Source organism: Pseudorasbora parva, chromosome 22 (assembly GCF_024679245.1).
Source record: "Pseudorasbora parva isolate DD20220531a chromosome 22, ASM2467924v1, whole genome shotgun sequence".
In the NCBI taxonomy this organism is placed as follows: domain Eukaryota; kingdom Metazoa; phylum Chordata; class Actinopteri; order Cypriniformes; family Gobionidae; genus Pseudorasbora; species Pseudorasbora parva.
The window spans coordinates 32672022-32690383 of record NC_090193.1 but is presented as its reverse complement, the minus strand read 5'-3'; the positions used below and the strand labels follow the sequence as shown (position 1 = coordinate 32690383).

At 45.1% G+C, this 18362-nt stretch overlaps 1 protein-coding gene across 2 annotated transcripts in view; it reads left to right on the top strand.

Moving 5' to 3' along the window:
- Positions 1-267: 267 nt before the first annotated feature.
- dnah1 (dynein, axonemal, heavy chain 1) overlaps positions 268-18362 on the top strand; it is a 45885-nt gene continuing 27790 nt past the window's right edge. Inside the window, exons 1-24 of one of the 2 annotated variants that reach the window (XM_067431531.1) lie at positions 268-390; positions 7585-7657; positions 7773-7944; positions 9091-9235; positions 9365-9497; positions 9675-9845; positions 10141-10372; positions 11762-11919; positions 12021-12232; positions 12304-12602; positions 12967-13117; positions 13342-13532; positions 13665-13890; positions 13976-14095; positions 14656-14738; positions 14830-14971; positions 15106-15261; positions 15404-15602; positions 15835-16088; positions 16421-16633; positions 17358-17522; positions 17612-17733; positions 17839-17944; positions 18105-18284. In XM_067431531.1, the coding sequence (XP_067287632.1) occupies positions 277-390; positions 7585-7657; positions 7773-7944; positions 9091-9235; positions 9365-9497; positions 9675-9845; positions 10141-10372; positions 11762-11919; positions 12021-12232; positions 12304-12602; positions 12967-13117; positions 13342-13532; positions 13665-13890; positions 13976-14095; positions 14656-14738; positions 14830-14971; positions 15106-15261; positions 15404-15602; positions 15835-16088; positions 16421-16633; positions 17358-17522; positions 17612-17733; positions 17839-17944; positions 18105-18284 (4017 nt within the window). In that variant the 5' untranslated portion in view covers positions 268-276. Of the gene's footprint in view, positions 391-7584; positions 7658-7772; positions 7945-9090; positions 9236-9364; positions 9498-9674; positions 9846-10140; positions 10373-11761; positions 11920-12020; positions 12233-12303; positions 12603-12966; positions 13118-13341; positions 13533-13664; positions 13891-13975; positions 14096-14655; positions 14739-14829; positions 14972-15105; positions 15262-15403; positions 15603-15834; positions 16089-16420; positions 16634-17357; positions 17523-17611; positions 17734-17838; positions 17945-18104; positions 18285-18362 lie in introns of those variants that run through there. The other variant, XM_067431530.1, reaches the window with a different exon arrangement.

Here is an 18362-nt window from a genome sequence, read left to right as displayed (position 1 = left end):
ATGTATTTGTTATCTGTATTTATGTTACAGGCTTGCAGTTTTTATGTCACTTTTTATATATCTATAACTGTAGCCTACTTTACGCGATGGCAGTCAGTGATTTGATGGAAGGTAACTTTAAATGAAAACTTTAACGTTAGATTTCAACTTTTTTATTTTATTTGTTTTTTTATAAGTTATATATATATATACACATATATATGTAACTCGACCTTGAGAGATTATAGTAAAAACAACAACAACAACAAAACAAAAAACTGACGCAAAGTGAAAACCATGTTTCATCCTCACCCTCCAAACAAGCCTAAAAATGGTCACACGGGGAATCTGTCCCCTTTGAGGGGCATCTACTCGGATCTCATAAGCACACCAGGCAAAAGTCTGCAAAAGGTAAAAACACATTCTCTTCGTTTACTGCTTCTTTCTAGCATGAAAGTTATACGATCAGTAAGGAAATCTATGAAATATATTTATTTTATTTTAAAATTTCGTTTTATCATTTCCACAATTAAAAAAGCATGTCTAATCAATTGAATAAAACTTTAACATTTTAACAATTCATTTAAATGTAACAGCAACTTAGGTCCCTGAAATGTTATTGTTCCTAAATTCCGTTTCCCCTTGTTTGTGTGTTTATTTATTTTGTATTTTGTGTTTTATGATTTCATACAAATGTATCATCAAAAGCTTTGCCAATCAGATGCATTCATAAAACTATAACAAAGCATTTAATTTAATTTATTGTCAAAAAATATTGAACAAAATTGTGCATGTTTTATGTAAGGAATAATTGACGACGGGCCGTATTAGAAAAATAATGCACACCCGCATTATTGTATACCGTGTATACTACGTTTACCAGACCTCAAGACATTAATCTGATTATATTTTTTAAAGGGATTCGTCTAGTTTTTGTAACGTTACTTACATTTCTATTGACTATTTGTTCCGCTCATCCAACGGATCCTTTGCTAGTTCCGAAACGGTAATGTTAGCTTTTAAGAGGCTTTTAATGGCATTTGCATCCAGCTCACATTAGCCATCAGCCCATATTATTACAACTTATCTTTTTTTAATAATCGTATTTAACATTAGAATTCCTTGTGGAAAAACTACATTACCCATGTTGCTGTACAGAAAACGTCTCGGTTACGTATGTAACCCTCGTTCCCTGAAGGAGGGAACGGAGACGTACGTCAGAACTGAACCGACGAATGGGATCTTACTTTAGAGACCAATCCTACTTCGAGCATCTAACAACGAGCCAATGAAATTTGGCATGCGATCACGCATTCCACGCTCCGCCCCGCAGCGCGGGTATAAATAGGAAGTGGAATGGTAGATCAGCGCTTTTTCTGCTGAGGAGCCGAAAGGTGACCGGACTCCCAGCGGAAGCACAGCATCTGGCGACGGGACGTACGTCTCCGTTCCCTCCTTCAGGGAACGAGGGTTACATACGTAACCGAGACGTTCCCTTTCAGTCGGTCACGTTCGACGTACGTCAGAACTGAACCGACGAATGGGATCCCTTATGGAAAACGCCAGGATGCTGGCCCTTCCAGCGTCCTGCTTGAGCGCACTGCACCGTCTAGTATGGTACGGAAGTCAGGGCTCCAAGCAGGGAGTACAGTCACTGCTGTTTCTGCAAGACCCACTCAGAATGACTATTGGATAACGCTGGGAAAGCGTGCCTACCTCGAGAGAGAGAGGGTACGCTGCGGGGCCACGTCCTTCAGGGAAGGAGAGGTGGCAGAATACACATAAGGACTAACCTGGCAGGGTAGTGCAACATATGGCAGTCTCTGGGGTGGTTCCAGCCTGATTGAAGGGGGGAAAGAACACGCCCAGAGACGACAGAGCGGGCTCTGTCGAGGGAAAGACACGGGGCTAGCCCGAAGGGTAGCTGGAACCGTGGAAGAATACACATATGGGGTTGCCGTGAGGGAACCGCTACATATGGGACCCAGCCTACAGCCACGTTTCACAAGCATACGGGTGCAGGCCTGGCGTCAGACGGTCCGCAACGTCTGACACCGGAGGGGTGACGGAGGAGCTCGACAGGGTTAGCCGGTTTCCCGGGGAACACAACTGGAGACAATAGACGCACGTATCCGGCCCAGAGGGCGGGAGTGGCGTTTCGCAAGCCGACACTTAGAACGGGCACTTAGCGCTCCTGGCCCCTGGGGGCGAGGATGCGGGAAGATACCGGCTCTACACGTAAGCTATAGAATCTAGCCAACGTGTTAGGTGTCGCCCAGCCCGCAGCTCTACATATGTCTGTCAGCGAGGCGCCTTGAGCCAGCGCCCAGGAAGAAGCAACACTCCGAGTGGAGTGAGCTCTTACACCGAACGGGCAAGGCACGTCTTGGGACTGGTAGGCCAAGACTATAGCATCCACTATCCAGTGGGCTAACCTCTGCTTGGAGACAGCCTTTCCCTTCTGCTGGCCTCCGTAACAGACGAAGAGTTGCTCTGAGGTCCGAAGGCTTTGGGTCCGGTCAACGTAAGCGCGAAGAGCGCGGACCGGACACAGCAAAGCCAGGGCTGGGTCTGCCTCCTCCGAAGGCAGCGCTTGCAGGTTCACCACCTGATCCCGGAAGGGAGTGGTAGGAACCTTGGGCACATATCCGGGCCGGGGTCTCAGGACAACGTGAGAGTTACCCGGCCCGAACTCTAGGCACGATTCGTTGACCGAAAGTGCATGCAGGTCCCCTACCCTCTTGATCGAGGCCAATGCCGTCAGGAGCACTGTCTTCATTGACAAGATTTTCAACTCACAAGACGCCAAAGGCTCGAAGGGAGGGCTCTGAAGTGCTCGGAGCACTAGAGCTAAGTCCCAAGAGGGTATCGAGGATGGACGAGGAGGATTTAGTCTCCTCGCACCTCTGAGGAACCTGACGATTAGGTCGTGCTTCCCCACGGACTTACCTTCTACTACATCATGGTACGCTGCTATTGCTGCAGCATATACCTTGAGGGTGGAGGGAGACAGCCTTCTCTCCAACCCATTCTTGCAGGAAGGAAAGCACGACACTGATCGAACACCTTCGGGGGTCTTCCCGGCGGGAAGCGCACCACTCAACGAACAGGTTCCACTTCAGAGCATAGAGGCGCCTCGTAGAGGGGGCTCTAGCTGAAGCGATGGTATCTACGACAGCTTGTGGTAGTCCATCTAGAACCTCCGCGTCCCGTCCAGGGACCAGACATGAAGATTCCAGAGGTCTGGACGCGGGTGCCATAACGTGCCCCGTCCCTGAGAAAGAAGGTCCTTCCTCAGGGGAATCGGCCAAGGAGGGGCTGTCGCGAGGAGTGTGAGTTCTGGGAACCAGGTCCGGTTGGGCCAATACGGCGCAACTAACAAGACCTGCTCCTCGTCCTCCCTGACCTTGCACAGAGTCTGTGCAAGAAGGCTCACTGGGGGAAACGCATACTTGCGTAGGTCCCGGGGCCAGCTGTGCGCCAGTGCATCTGTGCCGAGGGTACCCCCGGTTAGGGAATAGTACCACTGGCAATGGGTCGAGTCCGGAGAGGCAAACAGGTCGACCTGTGCGGCCCCGAACTGGTCCCATATCAGCTGGACCGCCTGGGGGTGGAGTCGCCACTCTCCCGGAGGTGTCGGCTGACGAGAGAGCTCGTCGGCTGTCTGGTTCAGCACACCAGGGACATGAATGGCCCGAAGCGACCTCAGCTGCTTCTGACTCCACAGGAGGAGGTGGCGGGCGAGTTGGAGCAGACGACGGGAGCGTAGACCACCCTGACGGTTGATGTACGCAACGGCCGTGGTGCTGTCCGTACGGACCAGTACATGCTTGCCACATAGCGGCCCCTTGAGGCGGCGGAGTGCCAGATGTACTGCCAGTAACTCGAGGCAATTGATATGCCAATGCAATTGCGGCCCCGTCCACAGACCAGCAACTGCATGCCCGTTGTACGTGGCCCCCCAGCCTGTGGTGGAGGCATCCGTGAACAGCACAGCATGCCTGGACACTTGTTCTAGGGGCACCCCGGCCCGGAGAAACGAAGTGCTGGACCACGGGCTGAAGGTCTGGCGGCAGTAAGGAGTCACTGGGACCCGGTACTGACCGCTCTGCCACGCCCACCTCGGGACTCGGCCATTGAGCCAGCGTTGAAGCGGTCTCATATGAAGCAATCCGAGCGGCGTGACCGCGGCTGCAGATGCCATATGCCCCAGGAGCCTCTGAAAGAATTTCAGTGGGACCGCTGTCCTGCTCTTGAACATATTCAAGCAGTTCAACACCGACTGGACTCGCTCCTCGGTGAGGCGCGCCGTCCGGTTGACCGAGTCCAGCTCCATACCGAGATAAGAGATCCTCTGTGTGGGACAGAGTTTGCTCTTCTCTCGGTTGACCCGAAGGCCCAACTGGCTGAGGTGACTGAGCACCAGGTCCCTGTGTTCGCACAACTGGTCCTTCGACTGGGCTAGGATCAGCCAATCGTCGAGGTAGTTGAGAATCCGAACGCCGCGTTCTCTGAGTGGAACAATGGCTGCCTCCGCGACCTTCGTAAAGACGCGGGGCGACAGGGACAGCCCGAAGGGCAGGACCTTGTACTGATATGCTTTCCCCTCGAACGCCAAACGTAGGAACGGTCTGTGTTGAGGGAGAAAGACACACGGAAGTACGCATCCTTCAGGTCGATCGCTGCAAACCAATCCTGGGGACGGATGCATTGGAAATGCGTTTCTGCGTCAACATCCTGAACGGGAGCTTGTGCAGGGCCCGATTCAGAACTCGCAGGTCCAGGATTGGTCATAACCCACCCCCTTCTTGGGCACAATGAAGTAGGGGCTGTGAACCCCGTCTTCATATCGGCTGGAGGAACCGGCTCGATCGCGTCCTTCGCCAGTAGGACCTCGATCTCTGACCTCAAGACCTGAGCATCGCTGCTTCGCACAGAGGTGAAGAGGATGCCCCCGTACTTGGGCGGCCGGCGCGCGAACTGAATCGCGTAGCCGAGTCTGATGGTACGGATGAGCCAGCGAGACGGCCCGGGGAGACCTAGCCAGGCCCCCAGAGACCGTGCAAGCGGGACCAACCGCACCACAGACGTGCCCGGGGTGGGGCAGCGAAGCGGAGTACTCTGGCCCGACTCGGGAGGCCCGGAGGCGGCCCGAAGTGTTGCCTGAGCATTCCTGGTTTGGACAGAGAGTGGGTGAGAAGGCCCGGAGGCGTCCTCGGAGCCCACTCTGCTGCCCACTGCCCGGAGGCAGGGAAGTGAAGCACTCAGCCCCGACCCGGGAGGCCCGTGGGCGGCCCGGAGTGTTGACTGAGTGCTCACGAGAGAGGAAGTGTGTGGGTGAGAAGGCCCGGGGGCGTCCTCGAGGCCCACACAACTGCCCCCTGGCGACGGGAGGGTAGGAAAGGAGTGACAAGGCCCGTGGGCGTCGCACACTGCCAACCTGACCCTCTTGGGGCCCAGAGAGAGAGGAAACTGCTCTTAAAATGTGGGTACCGCTGGACTCCGGAGAGCCAGTGGCAGAACCGAAACCAGTCAGGGCCCCCCGGTCCTCCTCCGGGGGGGTGGGGGAGGGATGCGAACATCGTCTCCCCCGAGCAGCTCCTGTTCTCCCTAGCCGGCCCGTCTCAGGGCCGCGTCCCCTTGCGCTTGCCTGCCGGTTAGCGGGCCCTGGACGGGTTGGGCGTCCCTCGCGTCCGGCACCCTGCTCCTCCAGTGGAGGCTGCTGCTCGGCTCTAGCAGGGTGGAGGCGGACGCAGGAGGGGATGCCCTCGGCGGCGAGCCGGCAGAGGCGCTGCGACCGACGACCGAGCAGCTGGTCGTCGGCACCCTGGTGCAACGCCTCCGTCTGCTCTAGGGCCACCAAGAACTGCTGGGCAAAGTTCTCGATGGTGCCGCCGAGGAGGCCAGCCCGACAGACAGGCTTTTCTTGCGCATATCTGCCAGGTTAGCCCCCTATTCCTGGACCACTAGTGTGGACACCGCCTGACCCAGGGAGCGTGCAGTGATTTTCGCCGCCCATAGGGCGAGGTCCAACACCGCACGCAGTTCCTGCACAACCCCTGGGCTGGGACTACCCTCGTGCGTGCAGGGCAGAGGGCAGTGAGAGAGGGAAAACAATGACACTTTTTTTTTTTTTTTTTTGTCTCATTTTTGGCCCTTTTGACCCTCCATATTTCCCTCTCTCCGATGCAGCAATTGACATCTGTCCTCTGCCAGAGCCAAAAATGAAACGCTAAGCCCTTTTCTCTTTAGGATCAGCGATTCCACCTTCAACTACCAGCAGGCATGCGAGACAGTGAACGTGGCCGTCAGAACGGCACACAGCGCACTGAGCGCTCAAGCCTCTATGAAGAAGGCAAGGCGAACAATGCCCTGACGTGGTCGTGTTCTCATGAGAGAATCCGTACCACCCACGAACAGAGTCTCAGCATGCTTTTGATGCGATAGAGGAGTGGGGGCCCGAGGGGATTTACCCGGCGGGGAATCCCCACTGTAATCCTCAGGCCACCAGCGCTTATCAGCCAAAGTAGCCCTTTTCCAGTAACACTAGAAATGAACTAGATCGGGGGATAGGCGAAGGGACTCGACCCCATCTGAGGTTTCATAGTCTCGACCGCGCATCTAGAGCGCCGACTGACGCGCGCCGGTTGTTGTGACAACCACCGCTGTCAGCCGGTCGCTCGACGGCACACGGCGCGCTGAACACTCGAGCCCTTTATGAGAAGGGGGAGACGAACAACGCGCCGACGTGACCATGTTCTTTACCAGAACATGAATCACCCACGATCGCAATCTCACATGCGCTCGTGGCCGTCAAAGAGGACAGGAAACAGTTGCATACCAGGAATACACGGTTTGAATGACATCTTGAAAAAGACGCAGGGTCAAACCGTGTTGCTCTTTTGTGAATGGAAAGCTGCTCTTTTAGTGTGCTGAAGCACTCAGGGAGATGACCGCGGCTCCACACAGTTCGTTCTGCAAGCCTGTGTGAGCTCTCAGTGATGTGTATTTGTGTGTGTAACGCCCAGCGAACCAACAGTTTGTATGGGAAACGCTCAGCGAACCAACAGTTTGTATGGGAAACGCTCAGCGAACCAACAAGCTCCTTTAGATCGCTTGATCACTGATCAGACGGTCTCTCACTGACGCGCCGTATCACCCGCACTGGCAGACTCTCTCACTCAACACTCTTTGACTCGTAGTCAGACACTCTTCGTAGGAAACAGTAAGCACTGCTCGGCTCCGAAGTAGAAAGCGCTGATCTACCATTCCACTTCCTATTTATACCCGCGCTGCGGGGCGGAGCGTGGAATGCGTGATCGCATGCCAAATTTCATTGGCTCGTTGTTAGATGCTCGAAGTAGGATTGGTCTCTAAAGTAAGATCCCATTCGTCGGTTCAGTTCTGACGTACGTCGAACGTGACCGACTGAAAGGGAACTACATCAGTCAGAGTTGAAAAGGGCAACATGTGATAAAAAGCTCTTTAACTCTGCCTAACCCATGAAGTAATTGAAACTATGTAATTGAGTCAATCTCTCCAAGCTCACAAAATACTATATATTTTCAAAAAATAAAACATTAAAACTCATGCTGCTGTTTTCAGACTTATTTACAAGGTCCAGTGACCCAACAGAGTTTACTGTGCAGTGCGGGATGTGGTTTCAACTCCCTCAAAAGTAAGAAATCGACCCATAATCAAGTCTAAACACAAATGCTAAAAATAATTTAGTTTTACTCATTGTATCATATTCTTTTGTTTTTGACTGACGCTGCTGTTTTTGACTGGAGCAGCTATGTTCAAATCACCTCCTGACCTACACAGTGTTCTGGAGAAGGACTGGCATGAACCATCTACACAACTCCAGCACGAAACTGGCTTTCTCTCTGGAAGTTACACTCCTAAAGTTCAGCTACCTTATACTTGGCTCCCAGGACATGTGCCCCGCAAGATCGAGATTGAGAGGTGAGCAGTTCAGACAAATGACACCGGTGGTTCTCAGCTGATGGTAGGGTCACAACCCAAAAATTACCTGCAGGTCTGTTTTTGGTAGAAGCTAGGCTAAATAAATTAGATGCCAGCATGGACAGGATGCTTGTCATGCTTTATCCTTTTAAAAAGTATGGATCAAATTATGCAAAATTAAGAAAAATATTCACTTTCAAAAAGGGGTAACCAAAGTGTGACCTGCTGTATATCATTGGTTGTCGAGATTTTAATAATTCATTATACACTAATGTTTTTAAAAGAATGTAATACTTGTATTCAGATTAAAATTGGCATTGCAAAGATCTCTACTTCAAATAAATGCTGCTCTTTTGAACTTCACATAATCACATAATTCTGAAAAACTGTATCATGATTTCCATAAAATATTAAGCAGCACAACTGTTTTCAACACTGATAGTAATACCATGATCTTTACCATTCAACATATCATGACGCTTAAAGCTACACTGTGTAATATTTCCCCTCATCTAGCGGTGTAAAGGTATATGACCATCCAGTGAATATTAGTTTCTGTTCCTCTCAATTCCGATTTCGTTTTAACTCCTACGGTGGCCGATTTAGTCCAAGATTAACATGGCTTCCAGTTCGACCTCGTCCATGACTTCCATCGAGTGTTAAAACGCGAAAGGCGAAGCTTGAATTTACGGGTATGTCCCTCTTTGGCTAATGTACTTTCAAGATGGAGGGGCAACATGGCGACCGGCATTCGAACCCCTCACCTGTATGTGTTTTCAATGGCATATTATAAACTTATGAAAATACTTTATTACTTGAAAGAAGTAAATATACGTTAATGAGCACATATATTTTTGAAAGAACTAAGTGTTTTTAGCTAAGAATAAACTAAAAAAGTTACACGGTGTAGCTTTAGGACTGGAGTAATGATGCAGAAAATATAGCTTTGCATCGTAGGAATAAACTGCATCTATAGAAAAATAGAAATTAGAAACAATTATTTTATATTGTAATGATGTTTAAAATATGTTACTGTTTTTTGGGTATTTTTAATGAAATGTTTTTTTCAAAAACGTTAACATTAAAGGCACTTTTCTAGATTGTGATGTAATATGCATGGATGCTGGTGTCTGTTTTAATTCTCAGACGCAGGAGGGAGTATCACAAGTTAGATATCAGTAAGCTTTTGACTGAGCAAGACATTGACTCCAACCAGCTGATGCCCAGAAACCAGACGATCGGGGAGACAGAAACCCCCTCCCAGCTTATTTCAAACTACCTGTCTCTGGAGGTCATGCATGTTGCTTGTATATTGATTTTATGAAGTATTCTTGAAGTGAATTTTAATGTCCTAGTTTGCTCATGTAGATGCTTAAGTTTAAATTCCTGTTTAAAATTAAATTTCTTTATGTAACACCAGATATTCGACAATGAGGAGTTTGAATGTCGTACTCCAGAGGAATGGCTGGCTTTGGGTTATGAGCCGGGCTCCATCGACCGCAAACCTGTTCCTGCAAAAGCCCTGCTGCCGACAAAAGACAGCATCCCACCTGGTATGGTGCTGCCCAAACCCTCTGAAAAATACCTGACATATTGTGGTCGACTGGATCCCATCATTTGTCTTGTAGTTCCTCCTGAATATAAATTCATATTACAGCCCTTCCAGTGGGAGCCATATGGGCACATGTGGGAAAAATTTTATGTCTGTTCCTCATGTGTTTGACATATAGTGGATCCAATGAGCCCAGCTTTGGAGTATTCTTGGCAGTTAGTTGGCGTACTACAGTACAACCAGGGAGAGAAGACATACTTGGTGCATAAAGTGGACTGTAATGGATGGGTTCGAGATTCCAAGGGAAAACCCATATTGAATGGAGGACAGAGAAAAGGCATGTGCAAAAGTCATTCATAAAGCGTGCTTATTTTAAACAACTCAAGAAACACCTTTTTCCCTGTGCTTACATATTTCCTATTCAAATATGAAAGTTGTGATGTGACATATAACAGCTCATCCCAGAAAAGAAAGAATGGCTAAATGGATTTTTTATCATATGAATAGCATCAAACCTAACAGACATTAACTGAAAGCCACAAAATGTTTTGGTTTAATGGTTACCTCTGTGATATAGTTAAACTTTCTTAAACCATTGTTTCTATCGCACTTTCTTTTTTTAACAGGGTTTTTGTCACTGCAAGAAGGACAGTATTGGGTTCCCAGGATCAGGCTGATGTTTTGTGCAGAGGACCCACGTGTATTTGCCAAGAGAGTCCAGTTTGCACAGAACTTGAGACAGAACACAGAGGCCTTACTCTTTTACCATCTTTCCATTGACTGCATGCCAGTCTGGAGTGGTACCCCCACTATCGGCACCAGTTTAGAACGCATCAGAAAATATGCACTCTCCACTCCAGGCCTCCATCCTAAACGGTAAGAAGAATGAAAAATTAAGAAAAGTTTGGGGGTTAGTATTTTTTTATTGGTGATCATTTTTATTCAGCAAGGATATATTAAATTGGTCAAAGATGACTGTAAAGACTTTTTACATTTACAGTGTATCCAGAAAGTATTCACAGCGCTTCACTTTTTCCAGAATAAATTCTTTTTTTTTTCTTCCTCAAATCTAAAAATAATACCCCATAATGACAAAGTGAAAGAAGTTTGGTTGAAATCTTTGCAAATATATTAACAATAAAAAAAATGCACAAAAATAATATGTACATAAGTATTCACAGCCATTGCTCAGTACTTTGTTGAAGCACCTTTGGAACCAATTAGACCCTCAAGTCTTTTTGAGTATGATGCTACAAGTTTGGCACACCTTTTTTGGGGTAGTTTCTCTAATTCTTCTTAGGGGATCGTCGGTGCACAGTCATTTTCAGATCTCTCCAGAGATGTTCAATCGGGTTCAAGTCTGGGCTCTGGCTGGGTCACTCAAAGACATTCACAGAGTTGTCCCGTAGCCACTCCTTTGTTATTTTGGCTGTGTGCTTCAGGTCGTTGACCTGTTGGAAGATGAACCTTCGCCCCAGTCTGAGGTCCAAAGTGCTCTGGAGCAGGTTTCCATCAAGGATGTCTCTGTATATTGCTGCATTCATCTTTCCCTCGAGCCTACTAGTATCCCAGTTCCTGCCACTGAAAAACATCCCCACAGCGTGATGCTGCCACCATGCATCACTGTAGGGGTGGTATTGGTTTCCTCCAGACATGACGCTTGTCATTCAGGCCAAAAAGTTCAATCTTTGTTTCATCAGACCAAAGAATTTTATTTCTCGTGGTCTGAGAGTTCTTCAGGTGCCTTTTGGTAAACTTCATAGGCCTGATTAAATAACAATAAATAGGCCTGATTGGTGGAGTGCTGCAGAGATGGTTGTTCTTTTGGATGGACCTCCTCTCTCCACAGAGAAATGCTGGAGCTCTGTCAGAGTGACCATTGGGTTCTTGGTCATCTCCCTGACTAAGGAACTTCTTCCAACGATCACTCAGTTTTGTTGGTTGGCCAGCTCTAGGAAGAGTCTTGGTGGTTCCAAACTTCTTCCATTTACGGATGATGGAGGCCACTGCGCTCATTGGGACCTTCAGTGCTGCAGAAATGTTTCTGTACCCTTTCCCAGATGTGTGCCTTGATAGAGTCCTGTCTCGGAAATCTAGAATTCCTTGGACTTTGTGACTGTTAATTGTGGGACCTTATGAAGAAACGCATGCATGCATGCACGCACGCACACCATATAATTACATAAACAGTTGCTGATATTTGCTGCACAGAATTGTCACAGAAAGTATTAGTTTGTATTTCAGTGAACACCTTTGTCCATACAGTCTACAGGATTGCCAGGAGCGGCTGGAAAAAGAGCTTTGTCTGGAGTACAGTCGCACAATGAACCGGATGGTCTTTGATAAGGTGGTACAGGAAAGCCCAGAAGAGTTTTCCTTCATCACACTTCCTCAAAAAGAACCTGAAAGAGTTCCCGAGAGAGGTAGAAAGATGAACATCAAAAGAGAAGAGACTACTTTTAGTATGTCTGAGATTTAATGTTCTTGATGTTCACCAATAACTTACTGTCACCGCTTCTTCTAGGCTGTGTGTCAGTCCCTGACTATCCTTTTGTGAAGAATCGTGCAGCTTTTGTCTTTAATTCTCTGCTCACTAATCCTGCGGTGATTTCTGTGATGTCCAAAGTGCGAGAAGAGTGCAACAGGGTGGCAGAAATGAGCCTATTCCATGTCAGCTTTACAAAATCACTTCGCTTGGAGGAGTTTGAGTCGGCACAGTCTCAGAAACATGCACAGGTAAGCGAACTGTCACCTGTATGCACAAACAAATGCCGCAATTTTATCATATTCTTTCTGTGTTCTTACAGGTCCATTTGTTTCTACAAGAGTCATGGCTGCCTGCTGTATGTAATTGGATTTCTTCTGGTCTACAAAATGAGAAATGTACCTGGTACAATCTCGATGTGTCCGACTGGTTTGTTTACCGTGTGTCCAAACTGTTTCGCCTGATGGCGCTGATTCGCAGCATTCAGCAGGACTCAATCAGGTTCTTGGTTGAGGACTCACTGGCCAGCTTGGCCAAATTATTGCTCGATGCTTGCCACAGTGTGCTAAACTGCCCCGAAGATCTGATCTGGGGCCCTGATCTCATAAACAGTCCATACACGTATGTGATTTCTCATTATCCTGGTTACTACTTGATAAATATGCTTATATGATTGCTTGATATAGCTTTATATTGAATTCCTTTTGTATAAAGGGAACATTTAAATCAGTGGTTCTCAACCAGGAGACCAGAATCCACTAGGGGGCCTCTGTAAACTTCCAAGGACCCCCAATAAATCATGAAAGTATTTAAATGTAGTTATATTAATATAATCTTTCTTTATACTAAAAAATACACAGTAAATAATATAATCTTAAATAGGAGGGCCTTCGAACAAAGGGTGGCTTTGGATTCAAAAGGTTTGAGAAACACTGATCTAAATGAGATAACATGAGTATAACATATCTATGATGATTTGATGCAGGCCAAAAAAGAAACCCCTCTTCTCAGTGGATTTGGTGCTCGACCAGACTGGGGTTCACTACAGCACTCCTCTAGAGAACTTTGAGACCTCCATTATCAACCTGTTTGATAAAGGAATCCTGTCCACATACAACTTACCCCTAATAGACAAGGTTCCTAATCTGATTTCTGTTATAAATAACTTTTATGAAAAGCGTTCACTAAAGAAATTACCATAAATTAGACCATAAAGAGGTTATGTTTATCAAAAGTACTATAAATATAAATTTCTGTATTATTATAAAAGCCAAATGTATTCAGTAAAACATACTAATTATATTATTAAAATGATATATTTGAAGCTTTTTTTCTGTTTTGCTTTGTCCCATTCTCCTAGCGTGTACTGACGAAATTGTTCATTGTTGGAGACTTGTTATGGTCAGTGGGCTTGTGGGAACCTGAAGTCAATAATCTGAGGGAGAGCATCAGGTTGGCCCTGAAACAGGCTATCATACCTCTTAGAGCATACGCCCGTGAATTTGAATGCCACCTTGAGCTCTACAACTCGGATATCAACACTTTTCTAGAGTAAATCTCTAATATTGTTTGCTTATATATTCTTCTATATACTGATAATTGTAAAGAATGTACATATGCTGTATACTGTAAAACACTACACAGCAAGAATTGTTCAACTGCATATGTTTTTGTGTCTTCAAGGTTGCATAGTCATGAAAACAAGACCCCTCAGGAGGTAAAGCAGGAAGTTCTGGAGCACCTGAAGGAGATGAAACTTTTAGATCAGTCCATCTCCTCAACCATCATCATTGGACCCTTCATGGTAAGCGTGGAGGCTATTCGGCAAAACCTGATAAAGAAACGGAAAGCCCTCGCCAATGCATTGCTGGACCGACTTGCCCTGAGATTGCGTCAACAGATGCAGGATGTGAGTCAGAGTTCATTAGGACTAGAAGCATTTTTAATCAAGTCTGAATAAAACTCTGTTATATAATATTGTGCGTGTGTTTCAGGCATGTACGGAGTGTAAAGCCATCAGCAAAAAGCTGTTTGAGGAGCCCAGCTGCATTGAGGAGCTCACAGAGCAGAGAGAATGGATGAAACTAGTCCCTGAGCAACTCAAAGTGCATGAGGTACAGTCACTGTTATCATTGCACAACATAACATGTATCCTATTAGATTAGCTCATCAAAGTCTGAACCAAATTATATTATATACGATAACTCAATATCATATAAAAACTGGGCAAAAAATCCAATACACTTGTATTAAAGGACTTAAGCCTTATCTAGAGGCCAGAATATAATAGTGACTTGGACGTGGTTCTATTGACTTTAGACAGTAATTAGCCACTGAACAACTACCCAGAAGTCTATTGAAACACCTTAGCAACCACTCAGAACACCCAAGCAATGATACTTACAGATATGTGCTTTAAATCACCAAGAATTTAGTAAATGCATAGCAACAACCTGGCAGTTTGAACTGCAACACCCCTCTGCAGAAAATGTAAAATCTTATTTTATGTTTTTTCCTTTAATTTGAAAGGTCGGCATATCAGAGCATGTGTACTCCCTTTTGGCCATGTCTGCCTAATTCAGATAATATTTCATATTCCTGTTGTGATGTTGTGGTTTTTGCAGTATTCTGAATGAGTTTTCTCTTGTCTCCACTGGCTAATGGCCTCCTGCAGGAGCTTTTATCCAAAGCTATGTCTGAATGTGATCTAATGGATGAATTCTTCTACAGTTTCTCTGATGAGGATTTCAATGAGAAGTGAGTGTATCATTGCCTTGCCATTGAATGAAATAATGTTTTAACCCAGTCTTTTGTGTAGCCAGCCTCCTAAATATTAAATGTTGTGTAGGTGGACAGCAATGGCCTGGCCCTATAAGATCCTGAATCAGATGGAAGCAGTGAAAGCCCAACTTGTTGAGGATGAAGAACGCTTCCATAAGATCCAGGACGCTGACCAAAACAACTTCCTGGAACGCTTGAGCTTCCTGCAGGTCAGATTCACTGATCATTATTAAATGCATTATCAGTAGGGACTCACTTCCTGTTTTACTTCCTCAGCAAAATATGCTCATCAGTTATTTAATTAAATCATACTATAAAGTCCAAGGAAATTTAAAAATTACAGACGGTGGTAGCTGGACTTTCTGGTTACACAAACATTGGGCGAGCACACGAGGTGGCAAATGAGGTGCGGAGAGTTGGCAAGCAGCTGAAAGAATGTCAGGAAATGGCACAGCTTTACAACAACCGTGAACGACTCTTTGGCAAGCCAGTCTCTAATGTAGGTTAACTCTAATTTTACAGGCTAATTATTCATTGTTTTATTATTTTCTTTTGTGACATTAGACCATAGTTTTCCTTTATGATAAATCACATTTTTGAATTGAAAAATAATTTGTTTATATTTTATGGTTGCGGTCTAGTACACAGAGTTACAGAAGCTGAACCGAGAGTTTCAGCCATTTCATGACCTGTGGAAGACGACATCTGATTGGCTGCGTTGGCATGAAAGCTGGCTCAACGACCCGCTGTCAGCCATCAACCCTGAAATGCTGGAGCGTAATGTTATGGATGCTTACAAGACTATGCACCAGTGTGTCAAACAGTTTAAAGACATTCCCGGTAAGTAGGACGTAAGTTTAAGAGGATACAAACAAAGCTGAGCTGAGAGTATACAAACAAAAATTTTATGTTTTTACAATAAGTTTATCATAACTCATGTCAAGAATTAAATACATTACAATAAGTGAAGACTAAATTCTCATAAATATAAAAGTAGTGGGGAATTCAGTTTTTAGAAATGTTTTATTTACGCACATCTGTTCATTCAGTTAAAAAACATTTTTCCATTCAGCCTGTCAACAAGTGGCATCTGAAATACGGACTAAGATTGAAGACTTCCGTCCATTCATTCCTCTGATACGGGGCCTGAGGAATCCTGGCATGCGGAACCGCCACTGGGAACTTCTTTCTGAACGTATTAACATTAATATGAGGTCTAAAGCGAACCTTACCTTTTCCCTTTGTCAGGAGATGGGCCTGCAAAATCATGTGGAGGAAATCAGCTGTGTAGCTCAGGAGGCTGGAAAAGAATATGCTATTGAGCAAGTGAGTGTAGTGGAGTTGTTTTCAGGTGCATTTTACCATTATGAGGCACATAAAAACACAGTGTCATCCATTTATGCCAAATAGGATAAGTTTGCCACTGTTACGATGTCAATAGTTTATGTAAAAGAACAATGCTGCTTTTTTGTACCTGCACCCAGATATCCCTGTTTATTTGTCAGTTTTATTGTTATAAATTAACAATAGTGGAATATATCACATTTTCACATATATCAAAGGGGGTTTCATTGTTATTTTTGTCTAAATTGTATAACGACAATTCCATGGGCTTATTTCATATTACAATTTTTTTTATTCTCATACATCTGCTTTAGGCTCTGAACAAGATGGAGCAGGAATGGTCAACGGTGAGGTTTGAAGTGATACCATATAAGGAGACGGGCACTTACATCTTGAACAGCCCAGATGAAGCATCTCAGCTGCTTGATGACCACATTGTCATGACCCAGAGCATGGCCTTCTCCCCATATAAAAAACCATTTGAGGAGAGAATCAATAAATGGGAAAGTAAATTGAAAATGACACAGGTAAGCCAATGTCATCCTGTAGGTATGATTTTGAAATATTGTAGTGGTGTGTCCCAATTCGTACTATCCATCCCAAATAGTATTAGAATATAGAATTTGTATGTCCTAAATTGTAGTATGTTGAAAAGAGTATTCCAAAGATACCCGGCTGGTCTACTATTTCTGGTTGATTGACACACACTTTAACGGCTAATATTGCCCACAACCCATTACGAGATGGATGAGGATTCGATTAGAACTACAAATGTGGATAAAAAGAGTTTAAAAAAACACAAACATGACGGATGTGTGAGTCTGACAGTTAAGTAGAAAGATTCAGGTAAAGGGGCTTGCGTGATAAATTATCAGTATTTAACCTGACGAAAATATATTTATTCAGTGTTATCCACCACATTATATTTCAACCGCAGGAGCATTGTGAACTTTTGAAATGATCCGTTTTGACCATAAAATTTTAAATCCATCATTATATTTAAACTGCAAACTCATGAGAAAAGTCTCTGCATTAAAGACCCACAAATTTTGCTCCAATACGGTAGGAAATTAAATTGAATGTGGAGGATTTTAACTGTGACGATGATTGACAGGGCAGTTTAAATGGTGACGGATGCACGTAACTAAGCGAACTAAACAGAGTCTGTTAAAGTTTCCTTAATATTTGTTATTGATGGCTATAAGTATTTTCCCCAAAAGACTCTGTGTCACTGTGGCCCTCTGCTGGTAGGATGTATTAGAAGAGTGGCTTATCTGTCAACGGTCGTGGCTGTACATGGAACCCATTTTCAGTTCTGATGACATCAATCGCCAGCTGCCTGTGGAAGGGAAGAGGTATCAGACTATGGAGCGCACCTGGAGAAAGATCATGAAGGCTGCCCATGATAACAGTCAGGTGAGCAGATTCAGAATATTTAATCACATTATAGTAGATTTTTCAGTGGTTAATTAAAGAATTGAAATTCTTTGTCTTTATGGGTCCAGGTGATTGAGGTGTGTCCTGAGCCACGTCTATTAGCTAGTCTCAAGGACTGTAACAATTTACTGGAGCTTGTGCAGAAAGGACTGACTGAATACCTGGAGACCAAACGAAGTGCCTTTCCTAGGTTAAAATGATCAGTTTTTATGGTTGTCTTAGCACTTTCAAGTTAAATTTATTTGTGCAGGATCATTAGGAATTATTTTAAATCGATCTTTATTTTCTGGTTTAGATTTTATTTTTTATCAGATGATGAGTTGCTCGAGATTTTATCTCAGACTAAAGATCCAACAGCAGTGCAGCCACATCTCCGCAAATGCTTTGAGAACATCGCCCGGGTGAGTGCTCTTTTACAGAAAACAGATCAGATTTAATATGTTTGCCATATTAGAAGTTCACATAATCAGCATGGCAGAAAATATTAATATCATTTTGATTTATGTAGTAAAATGATTAAATTAATGCCACAGATTATGAAATCTATTGTACTGTATGCAGCTCCAGTTCCAGTCAGATTTGCAGATCACACAAATGTACTCTGCTGAGGGAGAAGAAGTCCGTTTGTCCATTCCTGTGTCTCCTTCTGGGAATGTGGAGCATTGGTTGCGGGAAGTGGAGAACTCCATGAAGGCCAGTGTGAGAGACAACATCAGTCGCTCACTGAAAGCTTATGTTGAGGTAAGTGAAGTTGCTGTTTTTGTAATTTTTTATCAATGGTAACCTTAATAGGTATAAATCACTATTGACTTTAAAAAT